Below are 21,799 nucleotides of genomic sequence, written 5' to 3'. Positions count from 1 at the left end.
GCATCTGTTGCCAGCAAGACTGGCCTAAGCCACAGCAAAAACTTCCACAGGAAGTTCCACCTGCTTGGGCACGGGCATCAGTCTGAATTTCCACCTGTGACCCACAAGGGGGTAATGTTGAGCTGAACAAACTCGGGGCTGCACTACACCGAGGAAGGGCTCTTACTGCTGGCACCTCTTGCCTGGCACCAAACCAGTCGGGCTCGCTTCCCCCTTTTCTGAAGGGGTGTTGCCTCTGGTACTGCTCAGTGGCACCAGTAAGGTCTGCACCTCTCTGCATACATCTGGGTCACCTCAAAACGCAGGCAGTCCCAAGAAACTTCGAAGATTTGAGGAGAGAGCCGAGTGGTGTTATACACAACGGGAGAGGATCTCTGCACTTAACACATGTTAAGTACCCTCTGGTTTAACATTGCTGCTGAAGACGAGAGATTGTGCGAACATTTTGATCTTTGCAAAATCTGTCCCCAAGAAACAGTTACCAGAATAAACCTACATTCGTCCCTCCCCTTGCCCAGCTGTGCACGCTGCACCCTGGGAAGAGAATTGCCTGTTCTTGTGACCATTCAAGAGAGGATTTGAGCAGCTCAAAGATAAGCACAAGCATTCAGGGTGGGGTTGCACAGCGGTTTAAGTTGATGTAATTTGCAGTGACTGCAGTCCCACCCTCCTCCATGTGCTCCTACCCCTTCCCTTGAGCCAACTCCTTTTTTTTTTTATCTGGATCACCTCCCAAAACCCACTCTTTGGCCCAAAAGTTGAGGCAGGAGTCTGTGGCTGAGGGCAGGACCAGAGCAGTCTTGACTTAGACTTAAGCATTCAAGAGACAGCCTTTCTTCTGTCTCTTTCTCTTTGTTAGGATCTTCCTCCAGCGTCAGGGGAAACTGGCTTCTTGAAAACATAATAGGAAAATCTGAGAAATAATAAATCTGCTGAGATTTTCTTTTGTTTTATCCTAAACATAAAATTAGTTGTGTCACCCAGAAATAGAAGCTGTGGAAAAAGAAATAAAAATACATCCGTTCCTACATAGGCAGACAATGCTCTAAGTGAGATTTAGCACGTGGCTCCTTTGGGAGCCCTCCATGGTGCTCTGTGAGGACCCAAATCAACTGGCATGGGGAGGTGTAACTTGTCAGCAAAGTTATTTTTTATCCCAGTCATTGGGGAAGCATGGGAGAGCCACCAAACCTGCTCTTGAGCAGGGAGAAGAGGCCAGAGGGCTGTGAGGCTCTGGTGGGACCTGCTCCCCCATCCCTGCAGCCAGGGCCCCACTCCCAGCCAGGCCCTGCGGACAGAGTGCACAGCCTCGGGGAGCGGGAAAGGACTCTCATCTGCAGCTCAGCTGGCTTGCAGAGCACTTCCTCAGGGGAAGAAGTGCTGCTTTGTTGGCATCCCTTGGAGATCAAGGGGAGCTGATGGAAACGAGCTGGCTTAAGGCAGCCTAATTTGCATGCCTGTTTCATAATGTTTACAAGTATTGATGTTAAAGGGGGAAAAGTCCAAAAAACCCCAACCAGTGTAGACTCATCGCTCTGGCAATGCACAGTTCTACCCCACCTTTAGCCAGCAAGGATTTGCCTGGACTGAGGGGCTCTTTTTCTTCCCTTGAAAGGGCAGCTTGAACAGGAGGTTGGAGGAACCCAGGGCAAAGGAGGTTCAGCTCTTTCCTTCTTTAAAGAAAGGATGTTTCTGTCCCATTTTCCTCTCAGCATGTGGGAGGGATGCTCTGAGGCTCTTATAAGTCATTGATCCCTTTTTAAACGAGCCAGAGCACTGCAGTGTGACCCGCAGAGCAGCAACCACAACTCAGGAAATTCAAATCAGCTTTATTCTCTTCTGAGATATCTGCTAAACAGAAGCAAAGCACTGAGAATCAGCACAGAGCTGGGGACCGACAGGGATTGTTTGACAGTGCTGCCAGGGAAATCTGAATGGCCTACAGGGAAGCCTGGCTGAACAGAGAACAACCAGCGTTGCCACAGCGTTAATTGCCGACATCCTGGGATGACATCTTAGTTGGGATCCATTCTCAGCAACTCCGAACAGAAAGTACAGCTGCTGCTGCCAGGGCTGGGTTTAGGCCTCAACCAATTCCCACAAGAGACAATGCAGCCTCCAAACAAGCTCTGCCTGCTTCCCAGGCAGACAACATGCTTGCTGGCTCCCAGGAAAGTTGTCCAGTTTCTCTGCCTGTTCCCTCCCTCCCCTCCACCTCTCTTCCACTGCTGCCTTTCTGGTTTCACACACCCTGTACCAACACCAAGTAAAGGACACTTCATCCTTTCCCCACTAATAAGAGCAAGAGGCACATGACAGGGCTGAAGCCAGCCTGGCACAGCCTTGCTCTCTGTGCTCAGCAGAGGCTCTTTGTGGGACTCAGGGCGGGTTTTGCTCTGTGAATCCCTGGGGGCTGCAGCAGCAGAGCAGGAGGAAGGTGCACACACACACCTGCCCATACACACTTCTGCAAGGGCAAGAGAGAACAGAAACAGGAATGTGTTCAATGTGAGGAAGTCCGGAAGGATCACAGACGTAGCAGCTTTCAGCAGCAGGACACACTGGTGAGGCAGAGGTACTCTTTTATTTGCCTTAACTTGCCTTGGCTGACTCAGATTCCAGTAAGCTGAGCTATTTTTCATTTACAGTAAATTGAAGAAAACCCTGTTATCATTAGGAATCACCAGTGTGCAGACAACAGAAACACCTCCAGGAGGGGAGAGGGCAAAGTTCTGGAAATCCTAAAAACTTTATGGGACTTTCAGTTGTATTAGCTCCCACACTGTAGAACATTTGTGGAACATTTTTTTGTGTTTCTCAGACTGGGGTTATTTTGGATGAACAAATCCTTAAAACCAGTAAAAGTAGAATTTGGTTTTGTTCTTAAGCTTTCAAAGTAAAAGATGCTGTGAGGCAACTGAGAGTAATCAGATGCAGACATGCAGACCATAAGCAAATGCTTGTACAAAACATGCACATTTGCACGTGCCCTACCAGGCTGAGCCTTAAGTTCTCTGTTAAAGGCAAATACTCAGTGATTCACTGAAACACAGCCAGCACCACACTGGATTTGCTGGGGACCCATGTACTCCAGCACTGCTGAAGGGATTGCAGAACTGTCTCCCAAAGGCATGGATCAGAAGAAGTCCATAGTACAGTAACCTCTTCCATAGAGGTCCTATTCTTATCTTTAAATTTCAGAAATTAAATTGAACTCTGGAGAAGGTTTAGTATATCTTCCTACACAGATTACTAATAACTGCATGTGATACTTTTGGGTTCCCATCATTTCTCAGTCCACACTAACTACTTGGCCTCAAGTGACATCCTTGACAGGAATGAGCTACACCGTCACATTTGCTGTGAAAAAATAGTACTTAGTTGCTTTTGAGCTTTCTGCATGTTATATCTCCTTATGCTTGCATATAAAAGAAAGGAGGAATTCCCTGGTGTGCCATTTCTAAATCTTGTATTGTTCCATGTCTTTCATCTTTTTTTTTTCCTCCTTTCTAAAACAGCCAGTCTAAATTTTACCAATTTGTCTCATATAGGAGATTCTGTTTTCCTGGTCTCCCTTCTCTATCTTTCTTCCTAGAGCTGCCATTCACCTGGGGCTGGACATGTACCCTCTTGAACCACCTCTAAGAGGGCAAAGAGTTTCTAAGACTTTTCCAGGATTATTACAAACATTAAGAAGATCCAAGCACCTTTACAGAAGATATTAGAACTATTGTATAACATGAAACCAATTTTCCTTGGCTACTACAAGAGACATGACATTTTATAAACTAAAGACATACTTGCAGATGTGGGTCAATCTCAAATATGGTCTCTCCTCTTCGCATGTCTGTTATCAACCAGGGGCCTCCAGCTCTACAAAGAAAGACAGGTAATGAACCAAACAAACCCTTTAGTTAGAACTCCCCAGCAGGGTCCTCAGAGTGGACCTGTACTGTAAGAAAGCACAAGATAAGGGTTTAAAATAAGCCTAGAAACCCCTCTATGCTGTGTATACATTCCATAGCATGCATTTGCTCTTTATATTTTCCAAATAAATAAATAGTAAAAGCCCTCCATGACCTAGCAGTTAATCTGCTCAGTGTCTAGCACCACCCAGACATGCAGAGCAGTCAGGACTGACACAGGCTGTTATCCCCTGTGCAGGCCCCCTTGCTCACACAATACTGAGATGGGTTTTAATCTTACAGGAAACAAACTGGGACTGAGAAGTCCAGTGTAGCCTGCGTCTAAGAAAGATGGGCAAGGCATAGAGTCAAGATTTATTCCTCTATTACATATCTAAGAACAGAGCAGGGTCCCAGTGGGACTGCACTTTTTGCCAAGATTGGCAGTCATGTTCAGTACCACAAAGAGCTTATTGCTCTGATAAATACTATCACAGCAGACATTTTGCTCAGTTGGTACTTAATGGCCAAGCACTCAGATGGTTCAGGGAAATCTTTGTTGTCATTAGCAATAAAAGTTGGAAGGCTCAAGGTGTTTCCCAACAAAGGTGATAGAAAACAGATTACTGTGAAGATGAAATACTCAGAGACTTCACTTTGGGTCACAGTGCAGCCAGACTGCAGAAGTCAGCCTTAGATGGTGCTTTTCATTTGAAGTAAAAACTGAAGTCTTTTGGAACTGCCATAAAAAAAAATCATTTTTTTCATGAGATACTTTGTTATTGCAGTCAAAAGCCCCCTCCTCTGGCCTAGTCTGTGTTAGTCTCCTGAAACACTTAAGAGTGGAAGCAAAAAAAGTTAATATTTTACAGGTTTTCAGATGCATGGATAGCCACTCTTTTTTTCACGTCACTTTGGAAGCTGTGAATTATTAACTGCAGAGGTGTGACCTGCCACAGTTCCTCACTGGGATGCAAGAGACTTTTACCCTGATTCCACATCAATGGCTTAGTAGTTTGCAGCTTTGCCTTCAAATCATGAACATTTGGGTTTCCTTGGAAAGGTGCTTATACCACAGCACAAAAGCCAAAAACCAACATGAGAATAGACTGAGGAAAGAAGTGCTGTATCTGCACTGACTTAGAGGAACCAAGGGAGCTGCAGGCAGTGTTTATTGTCTCAGGGACCCAAAAACAGCTGGACAAATTCACTCTACTCCAGAGCATGTGCATGAACTATCTACACTTGTGTCTAAAAGGGAAAAGTTCAAGTTAAAGAAGTCCAGCTCTTCCAAATAATCAATCAATTCAAGGCTATTGTGACACTAGAGAGTGTACTATTCTTACCAGAAACAAATATTCAGAACTATTTTGCTTATAAAAGTAAGTCTTTTGAGTTACAATCACATGGCAATAACTTCCACTGAATTTAAAAATGTTTAAACAAAATACCTGCAAGCCAAAAAAGATTTAGCTGCACCCTGGCAGCAAAGAAAGCATCAACATATCAGTTAACATTTAAAACCCATCTCTTCCTCAACCCAACATCATCCTTGTTATTTCTCCCATGGCAAAACGATGAACTTCACTTTCACAAACGCTCCTCCTGCTGGCAAACTGGCCCACCAAGAGTGGGCTCAATTTGAGAGTGACTTTCTCACTTTCAGACAGCTTTGTAAGCCAGACCCTCTCTCCTTTCTTTCTTTGAACTAAACAGCGAGGTCACCAGTAACAGTTATCCCAGGAAGAACCAATGAGAAAACCCTGCAGGCATGAGAGGAAGGAAATTAAGCTTTCAAGACCTCATTCTCTTTCACCCTGAACATGTGGCCTTCCACATGCATTAATTTGCCATCTAAGTGTCTGTGCGTGAGAACAGATTTGCATTGAATTCCCATCTCTTGCTACAGCACAGATTAAATAAGTTCCAACAGCAAGTTAAAGATTGTTAATAAAAATAAACAACTGAATTGTTCTCTATGGAAATGCTCTCCTATATGAGTTATATGAACACTTACACCGGGACAGTCCGAAGCAGTTCCAAGATCCCTTGACCATTCCACTGCTGAGCTGCATGCAGTTCCTCAGTGCAAACCCCAACAATCTGGAAAAAATAACACCAAAGATACTAAACTGGGTGGGAACCATGCAAGAACTATGGAGAAAATGTGCCACGTGGTACAGTGCAGATACAGAGAAGCACCATTTCTTTAATCTAACTAGATGAGCCTGGGACAACAGTGGGATCCTCCTGCAAGACCTTGTGCTCTCTCTCTCTCTCTCTCCACTTACAGTGTGAAGCACCCTGGTCAAGTAAGATTTCATCTTGTACAGAGAGTGTGAATTTAACTATGAGGAGGGTCTGGTGGCAAATCAGGGTTTATACACTAGTCTACCCTGACTTTTCAATCAAGTCCACACAGACAGGACTGAGCAAGACAGGTTAGGGTCTGAGCACATAGAAACACTGCTCTGTCAGCTGACTGCTAGGGGCAAATGCAATACTGCACAAGCAATCTCAACCAGGCAAGCGACTTGCTGCCACAAGGGATTGCTTTGGTGCTCATAAAATCCTTGACCAACTCAGCTTGCTGACTGGTTACATCTTACCCAGCACCATAAAGTAAAGCTGCTTACACACCACATAATCCACTTGTCAGTGCAGGCAACTGCAGACTTCTGCCTTCTTGTATAAGGCAGGATGTGTTTGCTTTTCAGGATAGGAGCTGCCGCACTGAGCAATACCAGATGTCTCTCTAACAGCAGCTGAGATCAGCTGCTTCAAATGAAGGGGTGAAACACCCTTCAGCTGATAGTGGAAGGCAGTTTCTTCCTGCTGTGTCAACCACTGGCTTGTGCCTTCGAGCACAATGATTCACTCTAAGATGAAAAATAATTTTAGCCATGGCCTTCTATTTTCTTCCTCAATACTCTTAAGTCTTTTCCAACAGCACTGAAATTTTGGTCAAAATCTGTTCAACTGATGTTTTATCAGAAAAGACGAAAACTGAAAACTAAGTTCTGAAGAGCAGCAAGCAGAAGTGAAGGATGTGCCTCTGCTGCAAGCACATATATGCACTGATAGACAACTGCGTGGAAAACCCTCATGTCAGCACGTACCCAGTTCTGCACACCCTACCTCTCCTGCCCCTTGCAGAGCTCACTTTCTCAGGACCCAGCCCTTGGAGGTGCACTTCATCCCCACCCATCTTCCAGGCTTCCTCCATCAACAGCCTGAATCATCCTTGCTTCAGGACACCCCTCCCTGGGCCTTCACTCACTAATTACATACAAACAGCAAGACTCTAAACAGGAAATTATTTTGTGTTCCTTCTTTGCTTTTTGTAATCATTTATCCTCATGGGTCAAAATAAATCCGTAACAACAAGCATCAAACAAGGAGAAAAACCAAGTCAGCTGTATGTGTTGTGGAAGATTAGAGGCCAAGGGCCTCAGGATGCAGCAAGTTGACTGTTCTTTGATTCAGGATAGCTGGGCACTAAGGAAGAGATGAGGACTAATGCAGTACTAGCTGGAGAGTCAGCCAGGAATTACCCTGCTTAGCTTGGCTCTTTGTCTCTCCTTCCATGTCCCACAACTCACCTTGCACTAATTAATTCCACACCCACCTCGTTTTTGTTGATAAAACACAGACATTTAGGCACCTCAGAAAAGTCTCTGCCCTTGCACAGCAGTTGCCGTGTGCAGGTTTGTGGTAACAGAACTTCCTTTTACATGTTACAACTACAGTCAAAGACAAACGGGAGCAACTAGAAGCTTAAATTGCAAAATACAGACACTTGCATTTTCCCACAGGATGGAAGATTTTCCACGGAGCATGGAGAAATCAGCAGCTGGCATAAACTATGCCAGCTCTTCCACTAAGGTTATTAGCCAAATATGCAATTTTAAAATATCCAAAGCAGCCCATATCTAAGAGGCATCGCTGAGAAGGACTTTGGGAAAGCAAGCAAACCTGTTTGGCCACAGAAGCTCCCCACATTGAAGAGCAGAGTTAAATCACAAGGGATATTTTTAATGTTTCTTTTGCAAAGCAAACCCAAACCTTTCCTAAACAGTAGATCAATACAGGAAATGTATATCTAGGATATATATACTATATATATATATGATATATATGATGAGTATATATATGATATATACTCAGCCTCTAAATGATCTTTTTGTGAGTGCTGCAAGCTACATTTCTGCCATTAAGAACTGCTAAAACAGCTCCAAGTCCTGCTCCAAACTCTTCTCTTCCTGGCATTCAAACCAGTGGATCACTTACTGATATTACCATAGAATTAATTTTAATTTGTCTTTACATTAACTTTTAAAAGTGTTTCTCTCAACGTTTTTTCCTATGCTCATGTTTGAAATTGAAGACAGGATAATCTGAGTTACACAGCTAAATGCAATGTTAGCTGCACTCCATGCCCAGGAGGTGGCAGTCGGACCCACTGTGGCTGGGCCGTACCTGTAGGAAAGTAACGACCCCAAAAGGAGTCTGCACCGGCTGCATCTGGGGGTCTTCTGTCAGTAACATGTGCTGGATTCGAGATTCGCTGTTGTCCAAAGGGCTGTGCCACGACACATGGTCACCACTGCAAAAGGTGTTTTCTGCAAGGACAAGAAGCAAGAAATATTTAGTCTGTGAAGTCTGCTGGAACATTCCTTCTGTTGGCAGCTGCTCCTGACTGCTGCCAGGCAGGGACCTCCAGCCTGGACAGGGACAGTCACTGGTCACTGTTCACAGTGACTGCCCCTGGCCAGCTCTGCTGAGCCTCTGAGCCCGGAATGGAGTCTCATTCAGTCATCTGAATTCAAGCACTGATTTCAAAATTGCCCTCTCTTGAGTCCTGTGGCAAAAACCACTATCCTACTTTGATACTAAGCCCAACACGGAAATACCAACAAATAAAATTAGCCTGTTTCTCATTTACTATTAGTCTCCTTTTGTGGGAGGGCACAGAAAGTCAGTAGGCCATACTGAGTGCCCATTGCCACAGCAATTCACACACTAATTTGCCAAAGAGAAAATACCCTGAAATTTGAATTAAACATGAAAACTACCCTGCTTTATCAAATAAAAATTCTGCTGCCCAACTTGTGATAGCGTAAGTCAAAATCACTGTCTCTCCCAGTTGTCTGGGCGGATCTGGTGAAGAATTATAATTAATATGTTTCTTCTTTCCCAAACAATGAGAAAGCCAGTAGGCTATAAATTTCATTCTATGTCAGAATAGACTGCATCAAAACAAGGCAGGCATTCCTTTCTTTTCCTCCCCTCCTACTTAGAAAGACAAAACCCCCAGATAATCCCATGTTCCACAGCTAGTGCATGCCAGAAGGCACACCAGAACCCATCTGTCTGATGCTCCCCCATCGCAGGAAAGGCTAATGCTTGCTTTCTGAGCGAACTAGAAGTAAAACAACCAGCCATGACCATGTTCACAGCAATTAAAGCACGCTCCATTTGCATGCGGCTCCTGGAGCATGTGTGGTAATGCTGCCTGGCTGACCGCCTTTATCTTAGGTCCTGTGCTTGTCCAAGCAGAGCTTTACTGCACATACAAATAAACAACCTGGAATCCACATTCTGCCCTCTGAGATAGGTGTAGTGCCCCAGGGATGAACTGAGGACTGCCTGCCTGCTTCCAAAGTCAGTCACGGGCCCAGCACCCCTCTCCTTGACCAAGCTCATCCATGAAGGCAGTCTGGGCTACTGTCCTCACTGTGGTCTCTCCCAAGGCCACACTTAGAACACAGCAGGAAAGGAGGCCTTGCCCACTGGAGGAGGACTAGGAATTCCACTGCAGACTGAAAAACGTTAGTGGTTACTTGAGTTGCTGTCTGTCGAGACTGGAGCATCTCCCATGCTACAGGAGCAGGATCCAATTCAGAGAGGTGGTCCTGGATATCTTCACCTAACCTTCCCACGTCACCTTCCAAACACACCGTAACAGGACACCTCTTAAATATCTACAGGGCTAAGAGATGAACATGGCAGCTTCTGCAACAGCAAGAGGAAAACTTTTTCAATTGCTAGTAATTACAGCTTATTCCCAGTCACATTATACAACAACACTGAGGAATTGGGTGCTTGCACACCTGATTGCAACCACTGTACATCAGGACCACCATGATAGCGAGCGTGCATTCATGCAAGGGCAGCAAGGGCAGGACGCTTCGAGGGAGCCCTCAGCAGCAGGCAGGTAAACTAATGAGAGTTCCCTCAGAGTTGCTGTGGTTAAAAATACTTGCAGTCCTCCCCTGCTGGCCCGCTCCTGGTGTGATGTTGGGCAACTCGGAGCGTCTCCACTGGGTGTCCCCATTGGTGTGGGTTTGAACATTTATTATACGTTTTTTCAGATGAATTTCCTGGACAGCTCATTTGATTAAGAATTAAAATAAACTCTAAATACCATAAGGAACTTAGCCTGAAAAACGAGGCATGTAACAGAAGTGCTGTGATAAGTAAGGGAATGTTTTCCTTAGTTAAAATTAGGAAAGAAAGAAAACATAGTGAATGCAAGTTGCTTCAAAGAGTTTATCGTTATGTACACTAAATTACACGCTTCCAGCTCTGTGACTGAAAGGACTGGTTCAAATATTACTTTACTTTCAGAGCTGAGGAAATATAAGCAGACAAATGAAAAATGATTTGTTTTTTTAGTATCAAAATGTGGTTAAAGAAACGGCACTTAGAATGTTGGTAGGGATATCTTGTGATATTTTCCAAGTTAGACAAAATGTGGCTGATTAATTTTTTTAAAATGATAAAAGCCTCTCAGTCACAGTTATCAGGAATGAAACAAAGCCACAAAGAGCTTATTCTTGGGCCCTGTCTTTATACCACAACATTTTGCCCATCAAATGCTCACACAATTCTATGCTGATCGATCGCTGCGTTTCACTGTTGGTGCTGCTTCTCCTGGGAAAGCCCGGCCCGTTTAGAGCAGGTTTTCAAATGCAAATGTCTCTGCTGGAAACCCACCTGTTTATGTCCATGTGAACACTGGACACTTACAAAATCTCCCTCACCCTTGCATACACACGAACACTACAAAATTCACACTGACTACTCAATTAAATCACACAAAAAATTTTCTGCAAATAACACGAAGCCAAATTAAAACCTGTGGGAGTTCAAGAAATTTGCAATTACACCCTGAAACCCAGCTTTCCACTTGCTGCATTGTCACCCATGTGGGATAGAAGACTAGCTCTTGTACAGAGACCATTGCAGCACTGAGAACAGCCTGAATTACATGACTTGTAGCCACAGAAACTAAGAAATTACTGAAACAAAGGACTAGATAACCACTTTCTATTGCCTTATGCTGCAAAGAGGGAGAGTATCCTCCCTTCCCACCTTTCACACTCATGTTTGCAAAACAGGACAGGGACGAGAACACCACAACTGGATAAGCCTCGTTTCCTTAGGTGACCACAGCAAAACCAAGAGACATCAGAAAAAGTTCCAGGACATGACCAGGGAATTGTCAAATCCATAGGACAGGTGGCAAAGCACAGAAATGTTCTAGCCACCAACAGGAGAAATGAAAAGCAAATATGTTAAAAAGTTAAATCCAAATTATTTTAGCCTATGGATAAATCAGCAAATCCTCAAGAGTAAACTAAGGCTCTGATACTGCACACAAGCTGACTGCTGCTGAATACTTCTGCCTCGTGGTAAACCTGAGGTGATTACATGTTCCCTCCACGACAGGATGAGCTAAGGTACCCAATCTGCCCCAGGATGAATTCATACCCTTCAGCAGTTACCATGGGAACATGGGATATGTTGTAAATACCTTGCTCAAGGTATCCTCTGGGACTCTTGCACCCTTCCTGCTTGGAAGGGGCACCAACTAACAAGCCTTAAACTTAACACAGCAAGGTGACTCATACTCACAATTTTGAAACTGGTTCTTTTCCTGCAAGTTTGTGTTTTAACAAAAAACACTGACTTTTCTTTCTTTCTGTTGGGGAATGCTGATTCCATGAAATCCAACTGCTTCATAGGGAGGTATTGATTTCATAAGAACTCAACAAGGAAATCATTAAAACATTTCAATTCAAACTTAGTATTTTAGTTCATAATTTATAATAGCAAATCTGAAGCCTCTCTCTAGCTTTACAAAAATGAAAAGTCTCTAAATCTGCCATAGACCAGCTCTTGTACTATTCTATTATGCAAAAGCAGCAGTTATACCAGACCACTCTGTTAAGCCACCCATATTTTGAAGTCTTTAAAACGTCATTATCAATTTTCTTTTACAGCTCACATAAAGCAGGTGAGGTTCCTTCATGCAGCAACAGTCATAATTCAGCTGCACAATCTCTCCTAACTTTACTATCCAACTGCTCTATAATAAGAACTGGGGAAATAACTCAGAGGGAACCATTCCACTGTAGACTAGTAAATTTTCTTTGTCTAACTTTGCTCATGTATTTTCTTGGAGTGCATTCTCCTTCCCTCCTTTAATTTGACTAAATACAGCTGATGCCTAAAGAAATAAAACCAAGTAATATTCTTGGCCTCAGGATGTTTTATAAACAGTATAATGCATGCAATCTACGCTCAAGTGGTGTTACCTAGCTCTAGAGAGAAACACAGATTACTTCCCACTGTATTTTCAATTTCTTTTTTAAACCTGCCAGCTTTCCATATATGGGATCCTGCTAGGAGTCTTTACTCCCTTAATTGCCACAGAGAATAAATTGAAGAGGACAGCAAACTTAGAGGAGTACTAGGAGCTGAGAGAGAGCTCCATCCTAAAGGCAGCCCCAGGCTGAAAGTGAGTCAGGGAACATCTCCAGTGATGGCTGCCCTGCACCCAGGCGAACACTCTTTGGGCATCTGGGAGTCGAATATCTTCTCTCGAATGTGCATTGGCAACTTAAGGAGGAAAACAAAGAGCTGATGCTGTTCCACCAGTAAGGAGACAGCAAGGCAACTTGAAGCCTTTCTCCTGTCCATGCACGGCTTGGCACACAGTCCCCAGCCTGTGTGCCTCCACGGCAGTTCAAACTGCACCACCCTGGTTCATCCAGAGGCCAGAAACTTGCCCCTTCTGACATGGTTATGCCATGTAATTCTTGAGATAAATTTTGAAATTAGAAGAACAGATTTGCAGCCTGACCATTCCTCTGTACCTCTTCTAAGACACCTCCTCCTTCCAAATGCCAGCTAAAATCAGCAACAGAGGGGTTAAACTGTGCTGAGTAATCAGCCAGATAAATCCACCTGGACAGTGTGTTACAGGTTAGAAGCTGATACTGCATAGAGTGGGGGAAGCCCTAAGTACACTAACTACTACATGTGCTTGGTTTTGGGAAACAGCCGCTCTAGACTCATATCCTTCAAGAGCATGTTTCTGTTCCTCCTGTTTCTGGGGAAAGCCAGGCCATCATTACATGGTCACTTTATTTGGGGGCATGTGCAAGATGATGTTGAAAGAAACAGTCCTGCTTGTCCCCTGCGAAAGCAGGGCTATCTGGATCACCTCCTCGGAGCAGTGATGTGGCTTAGCTATGTTAGTACAATGCTTGGCAATTCTCTGCTACCTTGCTCTAAAAAAAAAAGAAAAATCCAACAAAAAACCTCCCAAACAAACAAACAAACAACATCAACAAAATCAGAAAATTTGCATCAGCGTGTGGCACTGGGGATGCTGCACACAAAGCAGATGACCACGTCCCTCACACGAGCCAGACTTACATTATCTGCATCACTCAGCAGTGTGAAAACTGGCTGCTCTAAGGGCAACAAACCTGCATTTTGTACTCGACTCAGAGATCTCAGCTAAACTGCAGGCAGCGAGTCACAGATGTCAGCCTGCGTAACTCAGAGAAACTGTGTATTTGAGGGCAAAGAAGGATTTTAACTCCATGACTTATGGGTGCAGGAATGTTAAAAAGGCCCCCAGTGAGTTCCTGACCAGCATGACAGTGATGCAGCCAGACATTTAAATTGAATGCAGCTTATCCAATACTTACAGAAACAACATAATTTATTGCATTGCCATTACCCCATGCATGGTCTGTATAATTTATTATATAAATGCATTTTCTCCAACACATTTTTAATATTCAGTCTGGCTTTGTTAAAAAAAGTAATCTGGCAATCTGTCACAAGTAAGATTTGATGCTGTTTTTCAGTACCATTTTGCAGACCGAACAGCTAGAATTAATTGAGAGAAACTAAAGGCAAACACAGAGTCCAACGCTGAAATGTAATAGCTATATTTTTCACCAGACCTACTTAATATATTTCTAACTAGCTCAATAATAAATATAAGCATGCATGCAAAGATGTTAGCTATAAAAAATTGATACAAAAGCTAAAGATCAAAGTTGTGTCTAAATACCTCAAAGTAATACTGTTATTGTAACTCATTATATATATGCAAACTTTTTAAAAACAGGGTATAAAGAAAAAGACTTTATTCAGACTCATTTGCCAGACATGTTAAACTAAAATAATTAATGCTAAATTCAGTCTCAAGCTTAGTTTCCTAACATACAAAGAACTGCACACATGGATTGGTAAAGGGAAAAAACAATTGGAATGTAATCTGTGGGGCCCACTGGCAGTTAGTTTATAATTTTGTTTTCAAGTCAAGATGAATGTGTTTTACGAATATACAAGGAATTAGCAGAATCCAAGCTGTGATATATTTGCATTGTGTTTTAAAAATGCTTTTCCTCTCTGTTTTTCTTTTTCAGTTCAGTTTTGCTGCCCCTTATCTCCTGCCTTGGAAACAGGAACTGCCCCAGCCCTCGCACTCCAAAGAGGTGCAAATTCACACAGTGCTGCTGCCTGCTGCAGACATGCGGCATAGAGAAGATCCCTTAGGAAGAATTAAATCCCAGAAATACAATTAAACAATAGCTCCACTGCAGGGATTCAAATTGGGCTTTTAAAAACAAGGGGCCTAGGCAAAAGGTTCTTTAAAAAAAATAGCAGGGAAAAAACCAGATTATCAACACTGTAAGGACTGCTTGACCTCTGAGGTTTAAAGACAGTTTCAGAAAGCAGAGAAGCATGATGCAGATGATCTTAAAAAAATTGCTCTGCTGGTTGAAAATACAAAATTGATTACTGCACAGCTCCAGGGTGTTAAGTCTGGAAAATAAACAAGCCTCTCAAAAGAGCCCAATCAATTTATGCACATACATATAAACTTATTTTATGACTTAATTCTTTGGACTGAAAGCCCAAATGAAGAGCCTCCCACACCTTCCCAGGGTACATCACCTTGTAGGACAAGGTGATTCCTCACTTGTCCATGTCGTGCTTAGAGCTGTCACTACTATTGGCAGTGGGATGATGGAAAATGTCTCACTGTACTGCAGCTTCCACGGATGGAGTTGCAAATACTGCTTTTCTTATCACAAAGTAGATCCCAGGCATGCAGATGCCTTCTGCAACATTGCAGAGTGCAGTATTTTAGGAAAAAAGAAAAAAAAAAAGTTTAAATGCTACTGTACCATAACCAATTCGGTTTTGAGCCTCCTCTACCCCTTCTTGTTTTCCAAGACATTTCTTTCCATCCCTTACAGATCTGCATATCTGGCGTTCTCATTCTCCCTGCCCAATGCTATGTGTGTATACAATTTCAACGACTGCAAACTCTGGGAATTTCTCACGCAGGCTCCCAGCAAGTGACTCTGGTGCCCAGGGCACACTCCCACCCTCTGTGAGTGGTGGGCCCCCTGTCCTCTCCCTGACTCTGTAGAGCCTGCTCCACCAGCCACCTCCTCCCACACTTCCTCTCCTCCCCACAACTTCATTCAGCTCCTCCACTCTGCTCCCCTCAGCCTTCTGCAGCCCTTGCAATCAGCAGAAGCAGGAGCTGGCACATTCATCATGCTTGGCATCCCCTTTGTATAAGCACTGCCCAGGGCAGGTTGCATCTCCCACCTTGCTTTTGCAACAGCACAGTTCTCACCCATCTACAGATTTATCTGCATTGCTCCCTCCTCCAGAAAGGGAAAGCTGGAGGAAGGCATGGCAGCATGAAAGGACTTAGCTGGTGTTGTTGAGTATGGCAGAAAAAGAAAATGAACACAGCTGTGAGTTGCTCCTTCTCAGTCCCACAGAAGTTTGCTGCTCCCAGCTCTTGCTCCTCTACACCCCATCACTCACACCCATTGCCCTTGGGGTGTTGGGCAGGGTTGGGCTGCTTTCACCTCCTCCAATATTCCTTTTACTTTCTCCATCCTCCCATCCCAGCAACCATAAGGAAGCAGGAGTGATGCACTTGCCAAATTCTGAGCTCCAGGCCAGGCAAGAGACCCTTCCACCCCTGCCCAGTTGCACTGCCACCAGCTTTCTGCATCCTTCACCTGACGGAGATGCATTTTGCAGCTCCCCTTTAAAGGGTGGTAGTTATGTCTTCAACAGTTTCAAAAAGTGAATAGCCTCAGGATGGGGTGGGGGCCCAGGAGCCAGAAAGGGTATTATAAAGCAGGATCTCCTGTCAGATAAGGACTCAACTCAAAACGGGTATTTCATGACAGCTTATTTACAGATCATGCAGCCCCACATGACCAATCTGAAGAGATACTTGCCTGTCATTTTAAAACCTTATTCCGTGTTCCAGCACAGGAAAGCTGGAATGTTTTACAGTTACCTGAATGTTTTCCAGCCAGGTGCAACTAGAACAAAGACCAGTACCCACAGCACTTGGCAACCTTTAAGTGTCCTCAGTGAGGGAAGAGAACTGCAGCAGGTGAGAAAAACTTTTTTCCTTGTTGTTGGACCTCCTACATACTTGCACATGTGCGGGCCACTGAGAAGGGCAGATGCTTAGATGGACCCGTGAGCACCATAAGCCTGTACAGTCACTTGTGATCTTTCTTTCTTTCCATAGATATGCATCTATAAGACGTTTCTGTTGAAGAGCATTCAAGGAAATTGAAGGGGAAGCAAAGGCAGTATCTTCCTCTGAAGAATCCAAAGAACGTGCAAACAGCTTCTTTCAATGGCTTTCACAGCACAGACATCTGATAGAGAGACTGTTAGACTGCACTAAGGTATCTCTTTTAGCAAAAATTATTCAAGAAATGGCAAGAAAGGGGAGACGGTCTGTGAGAAAACATCCACAAAGTTATCACATCATAACCCCTTCAGAAAAGGGTTCTAATTATCCAGGCATTAGTTCTGGGGCTAGTAATGGACAAGAGGGCAGAGGTCTTCAAGAGAGCACTGTGTCATTTTTCTGATTACTTTCCCTTAAATTTTCAGGAATTTAAAACTTGCACAGGCCAAACTTCTGTTTTACTTTGGCAAAGCGGGAGGCCAAAGGGCAGGAAACAGAAGAACTCTGCATTCACACGCAATTGCATAAAATAGTTACGCATTGAGCTCTAGCAACCCATTACAGTACTGCAGGAGAAACACATTTATTCCCAGAGCTGTATTTATGGTTCAAATGCAAAATGGACAGCGTGTTTACAGAGCATCTTTTGAAACACCACCCCAAGTGTTCTGAGAAGACACCCTTAAGCCCCTAATTTTAAACCAAAAAGCATGAGAGTCCACTTCCCTCAGGTTCTGGGCTGCCTGCAGCCTCTGAATATACTCTTCCAGTTTCTCTTTCCCACCAAGAACAAAACACTTCCCCTGCTGTGCCCATTTGCTGCCTCCTGGCCGAGCAGGCTGCTGCAAAGGATCTTTGCCTCTGTGGCTGTCAGAAGACGGTCTGTAATGAGCTCCGCACACTGCCACTCTCGCAGGCAGAGTGGGTTAGTCAGAAAGCACAGTTTGAGCAGCACTTGCTGCACAGATCTTCAATAGAAGTGTAAGAAGGTGGATATGTAACAGTGAACCCAACTTCCAGCTCTGCAGTTCATCTGCAGTTACTCTTCTCTGCGGTTTCATCTAACATGGGCTTGGCAGCTGTCAAGGGAAAATACAGTCCTTTTCAGAAGGCTGCTCAGCCCAAACTCTCCTCTGTGCATCCCAAACAATTGCACACAGGCAGTGAGAGAGGATGCTCTTGCAACTGCAGAACAATTCCTCTGTGTTGTCGCTTTCAGCTCCTCCATAGGAGGAGGCAATACTGTTCTCTGCAGAAGCTTTTAACTGCTAAATCGGCTGCTTCCGTTTCCCAGGAAAGGCTGGGTGGGACAAAGACCTCATATATGAGAGGCCAAAGGACCTCACACCAGCAAGAGGGGGAGTTTTCTGCCTTCCCTGCACTGTTTCCTTTGTCCTGCATTCCTCCTTCAGTACAGGGGACAGAGCCTTTGTCCAAGGCCGGGCTGACCATGTGCAGCTTCTCCCCTGCTTCCTTATTCCAGGGTTAAGAGATATTCTTCCTCACAGAGCTTGCTGGTCTCCAACATGGGGGCTCCTCATCACTCTCCTGCAGTGGGGAGGCTCTGGGCAGGATGGAGAAAAGGCTTCCTGCAGAGAGCTTGGCTCCCCTCCACTTCAGGCAGAAAACATTGGCCAGATCAGTCCTGATCTTGAACTGCAGCCACTCTGGATAAACACCTGCTAAGGGCCAGCATCCAGGCGTCCCTGGGCGTGGGTCCTGCTCGCTGTCCCTCTGCCACTTAGGCTGCTGCAGCAGCCCTGCACAGAGATGCATCACACAGCTTCCTCCAGGTCTCTGTGCCAGCTTCTTCCCTCCCTCTCCTAGTAGCAGCCCATGTGCAATATGAAGGCTAAAACAACTTGTGCATTTCTAAGTATAACGATGTATCAAAGTTACAAGTCTTGGTGCTGTGTCCATCCCTGACCCTTTCGGAGCAGCATCAGGGCACATGGACTGATGTAAAACAGAGAGAAGACAAATTTCCCACCCCCTTTTCTTTTTCCCTTTTTCTTTTTTTAAAAAAACCAACTGAATGAACTGTACTGAACAGCTGAAAAACAACAAGCCAAGTTCAGTTCCCAGGCAGGAACAGGACATCAGTTGACAGAATTAAAAGGGACAGCATCAGTTGAAATCTCGCCAACTCAAACTGGGCCTAAACCTACTTTATCTAAATTGCAGTAGCAGCTACAAACAAGCCTTCTCTTTCAGGCAGCACTGAGATCCCTCACTTACTGCCTGGAAATACTATGTAATCAGTAAAGCAGTCTAGGGGAAGACAGCTTTCCTTCTATTTCAACAAAGTCTTTTATAAGCAACAAAGGCTTTCTGTGCCTCTGCTCCTGGCACAAAGTCTCTCCATGCCTTAGTGTGAACCTATCCTTTGCGGCTGGAGAAGATCAGAGACCTGTTTCCAGCCAAGAATTAGAAGTTGGAAAGACAACAGTGGCTTCCACAGCAAGGCACAGGAAGTAACCAGCCTGACCCATGAGTACAGACAAACTGCAGGAGAGGAAAAAAGCCCAAACTGCAGAAGATTAGGGAGGTAGAGAAGAAAAGGCTTTAATCTATATTATACAAGTAGCTTAGTCACAACATACAAGATAGACTTTTCATCCTCCAAGTAAAATGAGAGTACAGGTGTCCTTGGAAACTCCTGGGTTACCAGTCATGCTTTCCTACTGCTACACTTCTGACTGGGAGGAGCCTCATGCCCAGCCCTGCTTCACAGCACCAGTGCTAATAAAGCAAAAGGCAATGTCTCTCAGCAGTGGTGCTGGTCCCTTCTTCTCATGTTCCTGAGAAATTATCCTGCACTTTTCAAACCTGGCCAGAGGGCTGCAAAGGCTTTTCTATACCGCAGCTGAATTAAATGTGTGGGGAAGAGATTCTCTAGAGTTGCCCAAGGTCCCAGCAAGTCACAAACAAGGGCCAGAAAGATGCTACTCACTAAAAGCATGACAACCAGCAAAAATAATGGCCAGCTTATCCCATCAGTGGCTGATGAAGTGACAGTGCTCCAAGGCAAAGAGCAGGCCTGAGCGTGGCACTGGGGTGCCTCCAGTATTGCAAAGGGGCAATTCCACCCTTCCTGTTGTGAACAGGAAGAGAAGTGAAGTCAATATAACCAGACAAAATCTAAGGCCATGCAACTCCGCTTGTGCTGTCAAGAGGAACAGGCACACCACCCACGTGGTGGCATTCACAGCTGTGTCCCTGCTCTATGCCCTCTGCCAGTTTACCACCCACACCTGAAACCACTCTGATCAAGAGAGGACTCACAGAGAGGAAGGACAGGCCACCAGCTGCGTGCTAGTTCACAGCCTGGGAAGCATCAGCCATGGCCAAGGCCACTGCAAAGCTGCTGTCTAAGGACTGGCAAGCCTGTGCCTCAGCACCCACCCACAAAACAGAGCTGGAGGTATCCCTGCCTCACAAGTGAGGATAAAAGCATCAGACTCTGGAGGTCCCAAAAATTACAGCCATACAAACTGACAAATAATATTAAGCTTTGCAAGCCTGCAGAGGGGACCTGCAATAATTTAACCAAGGGAACCCAGATCTACAACAAGGAGTGAAAAGGGCCAGGTCTATCTCCAACCAACAGCTGCAATGCCTTTCAAAACAATTTACAAGAGTTACATCTGGCAATTCCGTCACCAACAACTTCAGCATTGCCATCCAGCTCCAGAGGAAGCCAGCTACAGGTTAGAGACCAAAGCACGAGCTTGACAGCTGCCTGTCGTGACCAGCTCTTCAGCCAACCACTCTGCACACCAGCAACCAGTTTGTTTTATCAGCCAGCACATCATTTGGTACCAGTCACAGCCCATACGTCCCAGCTAGAAGCTAGGGGATGTGACAAGGCTATCTTAGGAGATTGGGGGGAGGGATGGGAAGTACTGGGGAGGTAAGCTCACAGGCAGCAGTATGGGGAGAAGGGGATTTATTACAGCAGTGCAGGACACAGTGCACAAAAACGCAAAGGACCAGGCTCGATCTGAGCTGCTGCTCACAGAACAGCTTGTTTTATGAGAAACATCTAAGAGGAATTAGGCTAAAATCCAACCAATTTCTCATGGACTGCTGAATAACTATCAGATGATGAGAGCTTTTGGCCATTACAAACTTGGGTTAAGTTGGAACCGGTGACTTAATGTTTCCATACCACTTTGCAGAATAAAGGCACGCAGCCCCTGCACACTTGGTGGAGTCCTGTTCACCTACAGCAATTTACTGTGCTACAATTTCAGCATTCACGCAGCAGAGTTCATTGCATAACAGGTTCTGTTGAATTGAAACTGATGTTGATTTACACTTCTTTGTAGAGCTAAAAAACACAGTTAATCTCCACACAATTTTAATCTACAATCCTGGAATACTAGAGAGGAGCCAGGGCCAGCTCTACACTGGAAATGGGTCAATATTACAAACAGATGATAGAAAAAAAAAAAATATATATATTTTACAGAGCCATAGCAACCAGAAGAGACTAATAAATCGGCCTAGGGTTGGAAAAGAAAAGATAAGGGTACAGTCAGGGAAAAATGTATATGAATTACTGGCAGATTTTATTTGGCTTTAGTCATCCTCCTGGGAAGAAATAAAGAGCTTTACAAACAAGCCAGAGAAGCTTCATTTGTATTCAAGGAATCAAGCAGTTTGTTTTAGGTTTAGAGTTTGGTTGCTTGTTTTGTTTTTTTCCTTTTTACACACAGAAATTGGCCTGTGTCAAGAATGTTTGAAAACATGTTGGCAAGCAAAGAGTCACTGAGGCTACTACACCGAAGCTTTCTGGACCCCAGGAGATGTGAAGATGAGGCCTGGTGGTTATGGTGGGACAGCAGGTGCCAAGGTATCTCCTGGCTAATGGCTGCAGGTTTGTGACCCCCATCAGACCCCCTAATCCCACTGAGCCCCACTTCCAGTGTAAAAGTTATAGTGCCCGTCAAACACAAAGAACCTCCATGACTCAGATGAAACTAACTTGATTCAGGTGAAAAGTGCTGAATAAGAAGAGTGCATCTACACCTTTTACAACTTCCATAATCACCCT

At 44.6% G+C, this 21,799-nt stretch overlaps 1 protein-coding gene across 1 annotated transcript in view; it reads right to left on the bottom strand.

Annotated features, from left to right (window-relative positions):
• SUFU (SUFU negative regulator of hedgehog signaling) overlaps positions 1–21,799 on the bottom strand; it is a 92,613-nt gene that overhangs the window by 39,172 nt on the left and 31,642 nt on the right. The window contains exons 4-6 of the mRNA XM_017726158.1: positions 8,385–8,527; positions 5,923–6,008; positions 3,801–3,873 (exon numbers count right to left, since the gene is read on the bottom strand). Coding sequence (XP_017581647.1) covers positions 3,801–3,873; positions 5,923–6,008; positions 8,385–8,527 — 302 coding nt within the window. The remainder of the gene's footprint in view (positions 1–3,800; positions 3,874–5,922; positions 6,009–8,384; positions 8,528–21,799) is intronic.

This window comes from Corvus brachyrhynchos, unplaced genomic scaffold, assembly GCF_000691975.1.
Source record: "Corvus brachyrhynchos isolate BGI_N302 unplaced genomic scaffold, ASM69197v1 scaffold61, whole genome shotgun sequence".
Lineage (NCBI taxonomy): Eukaryota > Metazoa > Chordata > Aves > Passeriformes > Corvidae > Corvus > Corvus brachyrhynchos.
The sequence above is the reverse complement of the archived record's forward strand: the minus strand, read 5'-3'. Positions and strand labels throughout refer to the sequence as shown.